General features: G+C 47.3%; 1 protein-coding gene across 2 annotated transcripts in view; it reads left to right on the top strand.

Annotated features, from left to right (window-relative positions):
* The window catches only part of TMTC3 (transmembrane O-mannosyltransferase targeting cadherins 3), a 177,241-nt gene that overhangs the window by 125,359 nt on the left and 37,557 nt on the right, over positions 1-14,325 (top strand). For both annotated transcript variants that reach the window (XM_073557002.1, XM_073557001.1), the window contains exon 11: positions 13,626-13,729. In XM_073557002.1, the coding sequence (XP_073413103.1) occupies positions 13,626-13,729 (104 nt within the window). The remainder of the gene's footprint in view (positions 1-13,625; positions 13,730-14,325) is intronic.

A 14,325-nucleotide genomic window follows, 5' to 3' on the forward strand; every position in this document is an offset into this window, starting at 1 on the left:
GTCCTGCATCGGCTCCAGACTGCAGGGAGCAATCTCCCCTCCTCTGTCCTGTCTTCTGCCGTCTTCACCAGAGAGAGGATGGGGAGGGGTGCCTGCTCTGCACAGGATCCAATTCCTGGGCCCCGAGCTGGAGAAAGTTGTGCACACGCTGCAGCTGGCAATAAGAGATAGTCTGCAAGAGGGACATGCAGGAACTCTGATTGAAAAAGTGAGCAAAGTGGTTATTGCCGCCAGGTCCCCTAAAATTGATTCCATCTTGAAGAGACGTGCTGGGAAAGGGGCAATTGTCGATCAAGCCTCTCGATGGGGCAACACTTATTCAATGATTGAGCGATTGCTTGAACTAAAACCGTTTCTTATAGATATGGCGAACCCTCAGGTAACCCTAAATGAAGGTCAGTGGACACAGGTGGCTGAATTGAAAGAATTGCTTAACCACCCATTTACCGTGACTAAAATTACAAGCTGAGGATTTAACTCCTGGTATTTTCATAAGGGAGTGGAAAAACTTGCTATTTTGCCTGTCCCAAAGAGGAGGTTTAATCGCAGATGGCATTTCTGCTTCAATAAAACAGAGAGAGACACAGCTATTGGAAAAAAAATTTTTACTGGCAGCTGTTTATGTGGACCCAAGTCATTGTATACTGCTTGATGATCAACAGCTTACTAAAGGAAAAGAAGCTCTGACTGAGGTAGCAGTTATGATAAGTGGCCTACAGGACAACTGCCAGGCGCAAGAGGACTTGGGTCCTGACAGTGCTACTGCTGCCATATATTCATCCTCTGATTTTGACAAGTATTTGGATGACATGGAGCAAGCAAAGCATTGCCACAAGGAATAAGATTTCACTCCGTCTCTTATAGCAAGCAGCTTGACCATATTTCCGCAAAATGTTTCACTTGCTCTCAAAGAAATAGAAAAATTCAACCGTTCATCAAAACTGACTGTGCATGAGGCAAATCGTTGATACCCGGAAATTGTTGGAGATGTTGCCCATGTGGTTACGGCTTTGCCTCCAACCCAAGTTAGTGTTGAGAGGTTGTTCTCTAGCCTTAAAATTAATAGGTCAAATTTGAGGTCATCTATGAAGGGAGGATCTTATGGAGGCAATTCTATTTCTTAGAACAAATTCATAGACTGCACAGATGTTATTTACTATGTTTTTGTTGAAAATTGTTTTTTGCCACTTACATAGTTTATTACATAGTGATAGATATATATCTATATATAGGAAAAACCGCAGGTAAAATGACCTGCGGATTGGCCCTCAGTTTTGCCCTGCGGTTTATCACCTCTACAATGGAGGAGATGGTAATCCGCAGCAGAATCCGCAGAAAAGAAGTGACATGTCATTTCTTTCTGCGGATTCAAAACCGCAGCTTTTCCGCACTTAAAAATCTGCAGCATGTGCACAGCAGATTGTAAATCACATAGACTAACATGCTACTGTACACTGTCTGCAGAACTGCTGCGGTTTTGGCCGCAGCAAAAACCGCAGCGTGTGCACATAGCCTTAAGGCTTCTTTAAAACCAAGTGACATTTTTAGCTAGAAGTGAAAAGTAATGCTATGTCATTTCCAATAGCTCTTAAAGTCTTGGGCTTTGATGTCTGATGTTATCAGGCTGGCTTCAGTTCAGTTTCTAACTGTTGACCAATAAATAAAACCACTGGATGTATTCAACATGCCCAAAACCAACAAACTAGGAACAGTCATATTTCTAAGCTTGTGGTTTTGTATGAATTGTGGCTGGCTGTTGTGAACTAAAGGCCTCAAAATGACAGATACGTTGAACTTTAGGGCATTTTGTTATTTAAAACCTATCTGGCTCTTTACATAGAGGAGAGCTTACTCTGAAAATACTTAATTCTTTGTGTTTAGTCAGTAAAATGTGTGGGATTTATAGTGTTGTTTTTGGCAATAGTTAAATTCTTTAAAATGTATGTAGTTAAATATATATTTTATATTCCATGGACCTTTCTACATTTGTTCACGTTACACCCACAAACTTGAATGTTTTTTTTATTGGGATCTTATGTGATATACTAATGCAAATTAGTAAGTATTTGTGAAGTCTGAAGGAAATGATATATGGTTTTATCATTATTTTAAAAATATACATTTGAAAATTGTGACTTGGATTTGTATTCGGTCAATACTTGTAGGACCACCTTTCGTTGCAGTTGTTGCTAGTCTTTTGGGATAAGTCTCTACCAGCTTTGCACATCTAGAGGCTGAAATTTTTGTCCATTCTTCTTTGCAAATTAACACTGTCTCAGTGGCATTGGTTAGACAACGTCTGAACAGCAATATTCACTTCTTGCCACAGATTCTCAATGGGATTTAGGCCTGATCTGTAACTGGACCATTCACGCACATATACATGCTTTGATCTAAACCATTGCATTGTATTTCTGGCAGTAAATTTAGGGTGATTGTACTACTGGAAGGTTAACCTATTCCTCAGTCTCAAGTCTTTTGCAGCCTCTAACAGGTTTTCCTCCATGATTGCTCTGTATTTAGCTCCATTCATCTTATCATCAATTCTGGCTAATTTTTATGTCACTGATGAAGAAAATCTTCCCCAGAGTATGATTCTGATACCACCATATTTGACAGTGGGGATGGTGTATTCATGGTGATGTTCAGTATCAGTTTTCCGCCACACATAGCATTTTGCATTCAGCCTAAAAAGTTCTACTTTGGTCTCATCTGGCCAGAGCATCTTCTTCCACTTGCAAGCTGTGTCTCTTACACTGTCATTATCCATGCTGGATCATGACAGATAAAAAGCACAGGTAACCTTTTTTTTTTTTTCCCTAAGCTGTGCTTAAGGTGGGTTTTTGCCCACGGTGGCCATTGGGATTATTGCACTGTGGTGTCGTTTGTTCTAAGTTTGCCCCCGGTGGTGGTGAGCGTCATTGCACTCTAGTTTCTTTAGTTAAGTGCACATGATTATAATGCAGGTGTGATTGCTGGCTCTGTTATAAAAGAGTCACAGGTGTTGCAATCAGTGTTGGTGATAGTGTTCTTTTCAACCATCCTTGGTGGAGGAAGGAGCTGGAGAGTGTTCCTTTCAGTTCTTTCTTAGCCCTGTTGTGGAAGGAATCATAGGGGATTTCCTTGTAGCTCTGACAGAGCTTGATGGCAGCGATTGAAGAGGAGAGCTGCATGCTGGTGGTGGACTCTGTTGCCAGGAGCAAGTGCAACAGAGTAAAGCTAAGTTGTGTTTCCCTGTTTGTGTTTTTCCTTAGTGTGTATTAGTACAACAGTGGGGCCAGTGCCTGCGCCACCCTGCTCCCTAGCAAGGGATAGGTGTAGGGTGTGCTAGGGCGACAGGTTCCTGATCGGCGCCCGGTGCGGAACCGGCATAGGGAACGTTAGGAGCGTTAGGGACACTGACTCAGGGGAGTGCAGGAGATCTCCACGTCCCCTTTCCCTATCGCAGGGCCCACCGTTGTAACTGTTTCCCTACCCCTTGTCTTGTCGTTTTAGTTACCGGCCTGCGAACAGTGTCACACAGGACAGTATCACGTGCCGCGTCCTGTTGTTTTAGTTACCGGCCTGCTGGTCGCGTCACACACGACGGGTCCACGTGACATTATCACCAACCGCAATTTTTTTTTCTGCTGAGCCATGGACCCAGTTCAGACCTTTGCCCAAATGCTGCAGACCCTTACTGATGAGATTAGGGGGCTGCGCGGTGAGTTGGTGCAGCAACTGCAGCAGTTGGTGGGCTTTGGGGGCTTGGTTCAGAGACAGGCTCAGCCAGAAGCCAAGATATCCCTCCCTGACAGATTTTCTGGAGGGAGAGATCAATTCTTGGTGTTTCAACAAGCCTGTAAATTGTATTTCAGGCTGCGCCCTCATTCATCAGGGAGTGAAGAGCAACGGGTGGGAATCATTGTGTCCCTTCTTAAGGGGGATCCCCAATCCTGGGCCTTTTCCCTACCGGACGATTCTCCATCTTTAGAGTCCGGGGACGAGTTCTTTGCGGCTTTGGCGCTTGTGTATGGGGATCCTGATGGCGTCGCCCTGGCGGAATCCCGAATCCGTAGGTGTAAACAGGGATCCCGGGTCGCTGAGGAGTACTGCTCAGAGTTTAGGAGATGGGCCACTAATACTCAGTGGAATGACCCTGCACTTAGGAGTCAATTTGTGCAGGGTTTGTCTCCAAAGTTGCAGGATACTCTGGTGCAGTACGCCGCCCCCAGGTCGCTGTAGGCCGCCATGTCCCTTGCCATCCGGGTGGATAGACGCCTTAGGGAAAGACATATACAAAAAGTGCCCCCTGATGTTCTCGCTAGGGAGGAGGACCCACCAGTGCGGACAGAGGAACCCAGACAGCCCAGTGTTGTTGATACAAAAAATGGGGTGTCTGCGGCTCATCGTGGTGGGGGGGTATGCTTTTCCTGTGGGAAGCCTGGCCATTTTATGAGAGCCTGCCCAGTTCATGCCAAGTCTCCTGTTGAACCTATGGAAGTAGGAGGAGCTAGTTTGTGTTTGGAGCTGCCTACGGTTCGGGGAGTGGTGTCGGCATGTTTGTACTGTGGGCAGACTGGTCATGCCCTGAAGGCGTGCCCACTGCGCGCCAAATTATTTGTGCCATCTGAAAAGCCGCATTCCCCTGGTCGCTTGGAGGGAGGCAACCAGGGAGTATACATTTCCTCCGTTTTGCCCTCCCAAAGTACCACGTCAGCAGAGGTCTTGGCTGGCGGGGTACCGGAGGTGATACCGGTGTTTGTGGACAGTGGAGCAGGGTCAGTCTGGTGGATACTCGCTTTGTCCAGACTCATGGTCTGAGGTGTAGGACGCTAGCCCAGCCTATAAGCGTCCAGGCCATAAACTCTGTTCCACTGAGCCAGGGGAGCTTGACCAAGGTCGTAGAGAATATCCATCTGCGTATAGGATATCATGAGGAGTCCTTGTCATGCTACATCTTGGAGGGAATGCCAGTACCTATTGTTTTAGGACTCCCTTGGCTAAAGAGACACAACCCGGTGATAGACTGGTGGGCGAGGGAAGTGGTCAGCTGGGGGCGCTTGTGTGAGGGCTGCTGCCTAGGAACTACTGTCTCTGCCGTCTCTCTTCAACAGACCCCTTCCTCTCCGGTGAGGGCAGCAGATGTGCTGCAGGAGAGTAGGGACAAGTCTCAACCCTCGCCATTAGCCAACCCTGGGAGGCGCAGACCTCGTGGTGGAAGGGGTTGGAGGGTGGTGTACCCCTTGGTGAGGTGCGGGGGTGTGAGTGTGGTGATACAGGGGGACGCCTCTGTTGTCAATCCCAGAAAGAGTTCTCCAAGTGGTGACAAACGAACGAGTGGCAATAAACGTTAAGGTCCGGACCTGTGTGTGAACGAGCGTGTATGGGTGGCCACCAAAAAACATCCAGTGGAAGTGTGTTGTGGAGTGTTACCAGCTCATACCAAACATACACAAACCGTTCCCCAGGTCAGCGCTTCGGAGATGTGTGTTGCCTACAGAACATACGTTGCCAATACCAGCGGGCTTGTTTCTCATCAACCTGACATGCAGGTAGTTGCTGGGGTGAACTCTGGGTCTGGGCATCCCCACTGTAGGTGGTTCCTTGATGGGGAGCGGTCTTGAGGGTCCAGAGGCCCCTCATTAAGGGGAGAGTACTGTCATGATCCATGCTGGATCATGACAGATAAAGAGCACAGGTAACCTTTTTTTTTCCCTAAGCTGTGCTTAAAGGTTGGTTTTTGCCCCCGGTGGCCATTGGGATTATTGCACTGTGATGTCGTTTGTTCTAAGTTTGCCCCCGGTGGTGGTGAGCGTCATTGCACTCTAGTTTCTTTAGTTAAGTGCACATGATTATAATGCAGGTGTGATTGCTGGTTCTGCTATAAAAGAGTCACAGGTGTTGCAATCAGTGTTGGTGATAGTGTTCTTTTCAACCATCCTTGGTGGAGGAAGGAGCTGGAGAGCGTTCCTTGCAGTTCTTTCTTAGCCCTGGTGTGGAAGGAATCATAGGGGATTTCCTTGTAGCTCTGACAGAGCTTGGTGGCAGCGATTGAGGAGGAGAGCTGCATGCTGGTGGTGGACTCTGTTGCCAGGAGCAAGTGCAACAGAGTAAAGCGAAGTTGTGTTTTCCCTTCACCCATGACAGCACCACATGAGAGAGGGATCCGCCCCGCCAGGACAGGAACCTACCGAAACATAAGGGGCGGCACCTCTACCCCGCTTCAGTTGGGTTCCTGTCCTGGAAAGGAATCCCTCTGACAGCGGCGGTGCCTGTCAGGATGAAAAGACCCAGGGCCGTCCCGGCGTGTAAAAATGCAGGGCTGGCTTACCTGCGACGCTGGCCGTCGGCAGCTGGTAGCGCAGTCCCCGGGGTTTTCCTCATACGGGCCCCGGGTTCGTGCGGGCACGCTCTGATGTCCTCCCTTCAGAGGTTCCTCCATGTGCCGCCCTCCACCTGCGCGCGTGCCCGTTCCTTCCCCTGCATGCAGGAGAAGCCGGGAGCAGAGACCGGCGTCTGACGTGGGGCGGCTGACGTCATCAAGACGCGACGGTCATGGCGCCGGGCGCGACGCCGGCCAGGAGAAGCGGCTGGCGGTCGCGGGGGGAGGGGTAATGAGGGGCTCACTCACCGCATAAAAGGAGCAGAAGCGGCTGCAGGGGCGACAATGGCGTCTCAGGAGGATCGCTCACCGTCCCCATTGTCTCTGCCCCCATCGCAAGCTTCTGGTCGCAAGAGCCGCTCGAGCGGCAAAAGTAGCAGCCGTCCGAGTCACCGATCGAGGGATTCCTCGAGATCAAAAGAGCGCAGAGCGCATGCTCCTTCGCAGCCCCAGAGCCCGGTACCCGTCTTTCCTGGGTGGTGAGTGATCTCCGTGAAAGTTAGACAATAATAGACCTTCCTATGTCTTCTTTTTTCTTTAGGGAGGCAAAAAAGCTATATCCAAAAAGAAAAATAGAGAATGTGCCATATGCCACAGCCCTTTAGCAAAAGACTACCAAAAGGACTTATGTGTCAGCTGTATCCAGCGGACTATGGCTGAAGAGGTGCCGAGCCTGGCAACAAACCTCAGATCGATAATAAAATCTGAGGTACAGGGCTCACTTAAAAAATTATTAAAAAAGAAGAGTAAGAGTAGGAGAGCCTCCCCGAGTTCCTCGTCAGGCTCCTCCTCTTCGGAGTATCAAGTTGAGCACGGATCATTTTCGTCCTCAGACAGTGATACGGGGGGCAGACCTTGCTTTCCCGTAGAAGATACGGACGCGCTCCTTAAAGCCATCAGGTCCACTATGGGCCTGCAAGAGGAGAAGGTAGAGAGATCGCTGGAGGATGTAATGTTTGGCGGCCTGCAAGAGAGGAAGAAGCGTACCTTTCCGGTCAATGACAAGGTTCAGGCCCTAATCGAAAAAGAATGGAAGAAACCGGAGAAGTCAGGTAGCCTTCCCTCCTCTTCAAAGCGAAGATAACCCTTTGAGGCTAAAGACGCGGACGTCTGGGACAAAGTCCCAAAGATTGACGCAGCAGTGTCTAGGTCTTCCAAGAAGTCGGCCCTGCCCCTGGAGGATTCAGGGGTTTTGAGAGATCCCTTGGATAAAAAAGCGGACTCATACCTAAGGCACACTTGGGAGGCAGGGGGTCTGAAACCGGCAATAGCCGGCACCTGCACAGCCCGGTCATTAATGGTCTGGTTGCAACAACTTGAAGAAAAATTAGTCTCCAAGGTACCAAGAGAGAAAATATTAGGAGAAATGTACTTGCTACACGGAGCTGCCGCCTTCTTGGCTGACACCTCCGCCGACTCGATGAGGTTAACGGCAAGAGCAGCGGGGCTATCGAACGCCGCAAGACGAGCGTTATGGCTCAAAGGCTGCCCTGGGGACATTCAATCTAAGGCGAAATTATGCTCGTTACCATGTGATGGGCAGTTCCTGTTTGGGAAAAACCTGGATGACATTTTGGAGAAGGCCGGTGATAAAAAAGAAGGGCTTCCCCAGATTCATGGGTGATCAAAGGAGCCCGCCCTTTCGGAGGGGAAAGTTCAATCGGGGCCGTCCCCCGGGAGAGCGGAAAAGGTGGGACGACAAGAGGAAAAAAGAACCAGGATTCATGTTTGGGGGAGCTACCTCAACCGCCAAAAAATCCCCGCAATGACGCCAGCCCTCCGGTGGGGGGAAGATTGAAGCTCTTTTCTCAAGAATGGGAGAAAATATCGGCCAACAATTGGATTCTGAGCATTATAAAGAATGGCCTAAAAATCCCTTTCTTCCAGCTTCCAAGAGCTTCATTTGTGGTGACCCCCGTCAGAAAGGAACCAGGGGGAGCAATCAGCCATAGAAACAGAAATTTTAGGACTGTTGGAGAAACAAGTTCTAATAGAGGTCCCAAAAGATCAAGAAAGAAGGGGGTTCTATTCTCCCCTCTTCCTAATAAGAAAACCAGATCTCTCCTTCAGAACGATGATAAATCTCAGGCGCCTCAATCAATGGATCATGAACCAAACATTCAAAATGGAATCGGTGTCTTCAGCCATAAAGCTGTTACACCACAACTGCTTCATGGCCGTAATAGATTTGAAGGATGCCTATTACCACATCCCGATGCACCCAGAATACCAGAAATACCTGAGGGTAGCCCTATACATCCAGGGCGACCTCAGGCACTTTCAATTTACAGCTCTTCCGTTTGGCATCTCCATAGCGCCAAGAATTTTTACGAAAGTAATAGCGGAAATGACGGCTTTCCTTCGAATCCACAATGTGATTATGGTGCCTTACTTGGACGATTTTCTGGTCATTGGCAATTCAGAACATCACTGCGCACATCAAGTAGAGAAAATAACAGAAACCCTGCAAAGACTGGGTTGGATGGTGAACTTAAAGAAATCAAAACTTCAACCCCTAAGGAAACAAACATTTCTAGGTTTCGTCTTGGACTCCGACCGTCAAGTTTGTCTCTTGCCAGAGAAAAAACTAGAGAAGGTGAGAGAAATGACCCTTACAGCAATACAACAACCGCGCATGACCCTAAGAAGGGCAATGTCCCTGTTGGGCACGCTAACAGCCTGTATCCCTGCGGTCAACTGGGCGCAGTTTCATACCCGACAACTACAGGCGGAAATCTTGTCAGCCCAGAAACGATTGAAAGGGCGTTTAGAAGGGAAGCAGGAACTTTCCGAAAAGGGGAAAAACTCTCTCACTTGGTGGCTAGACAGCACAAATTTAGCAGGGGGAACTTTGTGGCACAGGCCCGTGTCCGATGTAATATTGACGGACGCAAGCTCCTTGGGATGGGGGGCACACCTGAGAGAACAAAAAGCCCAAGGGTCCTGGGGTCACCTAGAGCAGAAGGCTTCCTCAAACTTAAGAGAGTTAAGAGCGGTAAACAGAGCCTTGGAGGCATTCATTCCCAGGCTACAGGGTCAAAATGTCCGAATTATGTCAGACAACAGAGTGGCAGTGGCGTATGTCAACCGCCAGGGAGGGACAAGGTCAAACTCCCTAATGGACGAAGCCAAAAGAATCTTTCTCAAAGCAGAACAACATCTAACCTCCCTGACGTCCCTACACATCAAAGGGACAGAAAATGTTCAAGCCGACTTTCTAAGCCGCAACAAGTTAAAACAGGGAGAGTGGGCCTTAAATCGTGTAATATTCCAGAAGATAGTACAGTTATGGGGGCAGCCAGTGATCGACCTCTTTGCCACCAAAAACAACCGGCAGGTGAGAAGGTTCTGCTCACTAAACCCAGGGGAAAACCCGTGGGCAGTAGACGCTCTGCAAATCCCGTGGCTGTTCAAACTGAGCTATGCCTTTCCCCCAGTAGCGTTAATCCCGGCAGTGATAAAAAAAGATAAGAGACGAGCAAGCCAGAGTAATCCTCATAGCCCCGTTCTGGCCAAAAAGACCGTGGTTTTCACTACTGCAAATGATGTCTCTCTCGGACCCGTGGGTACTGCCAGAAATTCCAGATTTATTAGCTCAGGGGCCGATATTCCACAAACAAGTCAAGGGGTTCCATCTGACGGCGTGGAATTTGAGAGGGCGCTTTTGAGGGATAAAGGTTTTTCCCCGGGGTTGGTGACTACTCTAATGAAAAGTAGAAAACCAATAACAACCAACATATATGGCAGGACGTGGAAGAAATTTCTACAATTCCTGGGAAAACCGTTAAGTCAAGAACCCCCAATCGAGTCCATCTTGGAGTTCTTGCAGACAGGTCTACAGCTAGGCCTGGCGGTCAATACCCTCAAGGTACAGGTTTCAGCGCTGGGTGCATTATACAATTGCAATATAGCGGCAAACAAATGGGTAGTCAGGTTCATAAAATCTTGCCACAAATCTAGGCCAGTCTCCTTACTAAAAATAGCTCCATGGGATCTAAATCTGGTGCTGGAAGCCCATACGAAGGAGCCGTTTGAACCCATACAGCAGATTTCAACTAAAAACCTCACCCTAAAAACCATCATTTTAGTAGCTCTAACGTCGGCACGTAGAGTTAGTGACTTACAGGCCCTCTCAGTCAACCCACCATATACCCAGATATACCAGGATAGGGTGGTTATGAGAACAGACCCGGCTTACTTGCCGAAAGTAGTAACTAACTTTCACCGAAACCAAGAAATTGTCCTCCCTTCCTTCTGTGAGAATCCGAAAAACCCAGGGGAGGAGAAATTTCATAGCCTAGACGTTAAAAGAACCCTAGTAGAGTTTATGTCTATAACCAGCCAGTGGAGGAGGTCCCAGTCCCTATTCGTAGCCTTCCAGGGGGCTAGGAAAGGTTATGGAGTGTCAAAGGGGATTATTGCCCGATGGATTAGGGAGGCCATTAGTGTAGCCTATTCAGCTAGTGGCGTCCCGGTTCCTGACGGTATCAAGGCTCATTCCACCAGAGCCGTGGCGACCTCCTGGGCTGAGAAAGCAGAGGTATCAATAGAGCAAATTTGTAAGGCCGCTACCTGGGCCTCACCCTCAACTTTCTTTAGACACTATAGACTAAATCTATCCTCCTCTGCTGACTTGACCTTTGGTAGAAGGGTGCTGCAAGCGGTGGTCCCTCCCTAAGGTGTCGAAGTCTCCAGAATCTCTCATGTGGTGCTGTCATGGGTGAAGGGAAAACCACCATGGTTACTTACCGGTAGCCAGTTTTTCCGGAACCCATGACAGCACCCGTATATTTCCCCCCCTTTTTCCACCGTTTGGGTGTGCACGATAGTCGGGTGTATTTGTGTGATGTGGTGTTGGATAAATATGTAACTAACCGGGAAGTCCTCTCAAATGCTCTGTAATCCAACTGAAGCGGGGGAGAGGTGCCGCCCCTTATGTTTCGGTAGGTTCCTGTCCTGGCGGGGCGGATCCCTCTCTCATGTGGTGCTGTCATGGGTTCCGGAAAAACCGGCTACCGGTAAGTAACCATGGTGGTTTCCCTGTTTGTGTTTTTCCTTAGTGTGTATTAGTACAGCGGTGGGGCCAGTGCCTGCGCCACCCTGCTCCCTAGCAAGGGATAGGTGTAGGGTGTGCTAGGGCTACAGGTTCCTGATCGGCGCCCAGTGCGGAACCGGCATAGGGAACGTTAGGAGCGTTAGGGACACTGACTCAGGGGAGTGCAGGAGATCTCCACGTCCCCTTTCCCTATCGCAGGGCCCACCGTTGTAACTGTTTCTCTACCCCTTGTCTTGTCGTTTTAGTTACCGTCCTGCGAGCCGTGTCACACAGGACAGTATCACATGCCGCGTCCTGTTGTTTTAGTTACTGGCCTGCTGGTCGCGTCACACAGGACGGGTCCACGTGACATACATGACTTTTTGCAAATTTCAAATAAAACTTTCAAAAATTGCTTTCTTCGTGCAACTCTTTCATAAAGGCCAGATTTGTGGAGTGTACAACTAATAGTTGTCCTGTGGACAGATTCTCCCACCTGAGCTGTGGATCTTTGCAGCTCCTCTAAAGTGACCATGTGCTTCTTGGCAGGTTTTCTTAATTAGTTCTTTCCTTGCTTGGGATGCTTAAGTGGACAGCCATATCTTGGTAGGTTTGCAGTTGTGCCATAGTCCTGCCATTTTTGGTTGATGGATTGAACAGTGCTACTTGAAATGTTCAGCTCTTAGGCTATTTTTCGTAACCTAACCCTGCTTTACTCATTTCTGCAATTTTATCCCTGACATGTCTGGCATGTTCCTTGGTTTTCATGATGGTCTTTGATCCCTAATGTTATCAAACAAACCTCTGAGGCCTTTACAGAACATATCTAGTTATACTAATAGTAAATTTAGTCCGCCTGTGTAATTTGTGACTTCTGGAGGCAATTATAATCACTAATAGTAATCATCGAATAGCTTTGGATAAATGCTTATCCGAATAGCTATAGCACCCAAAAAGCTGCTTCAGTAACCTGGATACCTGGTGCACTCCCGATAATCAGCTGTTCGGCGCTGAAACTGCATGTGCTGCAGCTGTGTGACAGTCACAGCACATGAATGGAGAGCCTGTTTGTATGGCTATCCATGCATGTGTTGTGACTGTGAAACAGCCGTGACACATTTTGCGGCGCCGAAACCAAAAGTAATTTGAACAATTATCTCAAAAGCTTTTTATTAGGCTGCACTGGGTTTTCCTTTAATACATCATAATTTAAGCAGGTAAAAGGTCTGGAGCTGATCCCAGGTGTGGAATTTGCATTTGGAAGTTGTTGCTGTGAACCCACATCATGCAGTTAAAGGAGCTCTAAATGTAAGGCAAAGAGACCAGTACTCGGCTGAAAAGAAGACATCCATTAGGCCGGTTTCATATTAGCGTTCGGCTGTACTTGAACAATGGGAAAAAAGTATGGAGAAGGTTTGGAACGGCTCATGATCCAAAGCACACCACATCTTCTGTAAAACATGGTTGAAGCAGTGTGTTTGTATGGACATGCATGGCTTCCAATGGTACTGGGCCACTAGTGTAATGTACTGAAATGTAAAAGGTGATCATTTCTGCTGAGATTCAGCCAAATGCAGCAAGGTTGATAGCGCATCAGTGCCAAGAAGAGTGGGCAGCTTTACCATCTGAGAAAATAAAGAACCTCATCCACAACTACCACAAAAGACTTCAAGAGGTGATTGATGTTAGAGGGGGCAATACATGGTATTAAGAAATGGGGTATGTGAACATTTTATCAGAATCATTTGAATGTTTTGGGTTGTCATTATGATTTAAAAAGAGAAAGCATAGTAGTTGGACAATAAATGGCTTCACCCAACCACTGACCATGAGTGGAGAAAAAGTTTTGGTGTTATCAAAAAAAGGCCAAGAAAGCAAAAATTCTGCCAGGGTATGTATATTTTTGAGCATAGCTGTATGTGTATATGTGTGTGTGTATATGTATGTATGTATGTGTGTGTGTGTGTGTGTGTATGTATATGTGTATATATATATATATATATATATATATATATATATATATATATATATATATATATTATAATAATTTCACAACAAAACAAGCAGATTACTCAGAAAAGCTGCGGAATTAAATTGTGGTCAAAAACTGCCCATGTTAAGCATTGTGACAATTCCTCTTTAATGCCTGTACCTACTCATCATATGGGAGCTGTCTATAATTTACAGAGATATTGTTGCAATCCTGTAATGTATTCTCTTCTTCAGATGACATAGGTGCTCATATGAACGTTGGGAGAACATACAAGAATCTCAATAGAAGCAAAGAGGCTGAAGAGTCGTATTTAATTGCGAAGTCCCTTATGCCCCAGGTATATTCTGCAGTGTTTTCATTAGTTAGATATGACCAGTTGTGATGTTATATCCACTGTTCATCCTGTGCCCACTCTATGGATGGAAAAGCACATTAAAGAAGTTGTCAACTACTTGGACAACGCCTTCTCATACCCCATTCTTGGCCCCGATAAAATAAAAAAGCCTGCACTCACCTGCCATGCGGGCGCTTTTTCTGCGGTGTCAGAGTTCGCTCTCCCCAGGGGTCCTGTGCAGGTGTTTTGACACGTGAGCCCGGCGTCCAGTTAGCGCTGGCATAACTGTCTATGCCTTCAACATGAAGAGGAAGCCAGGTATCAGCTGCAGCCTGGACTTCCTTTACATGTTCAATTCAACAAAAGGTGGGAACAATGATGCCAGCGCTGATTGGGCGTCAGGTTCAAGTGTCACAACATGCCGACAGCGCCCACAAGGGAGGTGAGTATAAGCTTTATTTTATCGGGGCCAAACATTTAGATCAAGAAGAGGTTTTAATGTGTGAAATAAGAGCAGCACCAGCTTAAAGTTTTATTTTGCAAATATAGTGTAAAATAGAAACCTATATAAATGTTATAACAGTGTTTATATACTCGAT

This window comes from Dendrobates tinctorius, unplaced genomic scaffold (assembly GCF_039654945.1).
Source record: "Dendrobates tinctorius isolate UK_male_01 unplaced genomic scaffold, ASM3965494v1 ptg000241l, whole genome shotgun sequence".
In the NCBI taxonomy this organism is placed as follows: Eukaryota; Metazoa; Chordata; class Amphibia; order Anura; family Dendrobatidae; genus Dendrobates; species Dendrobates tinctorius.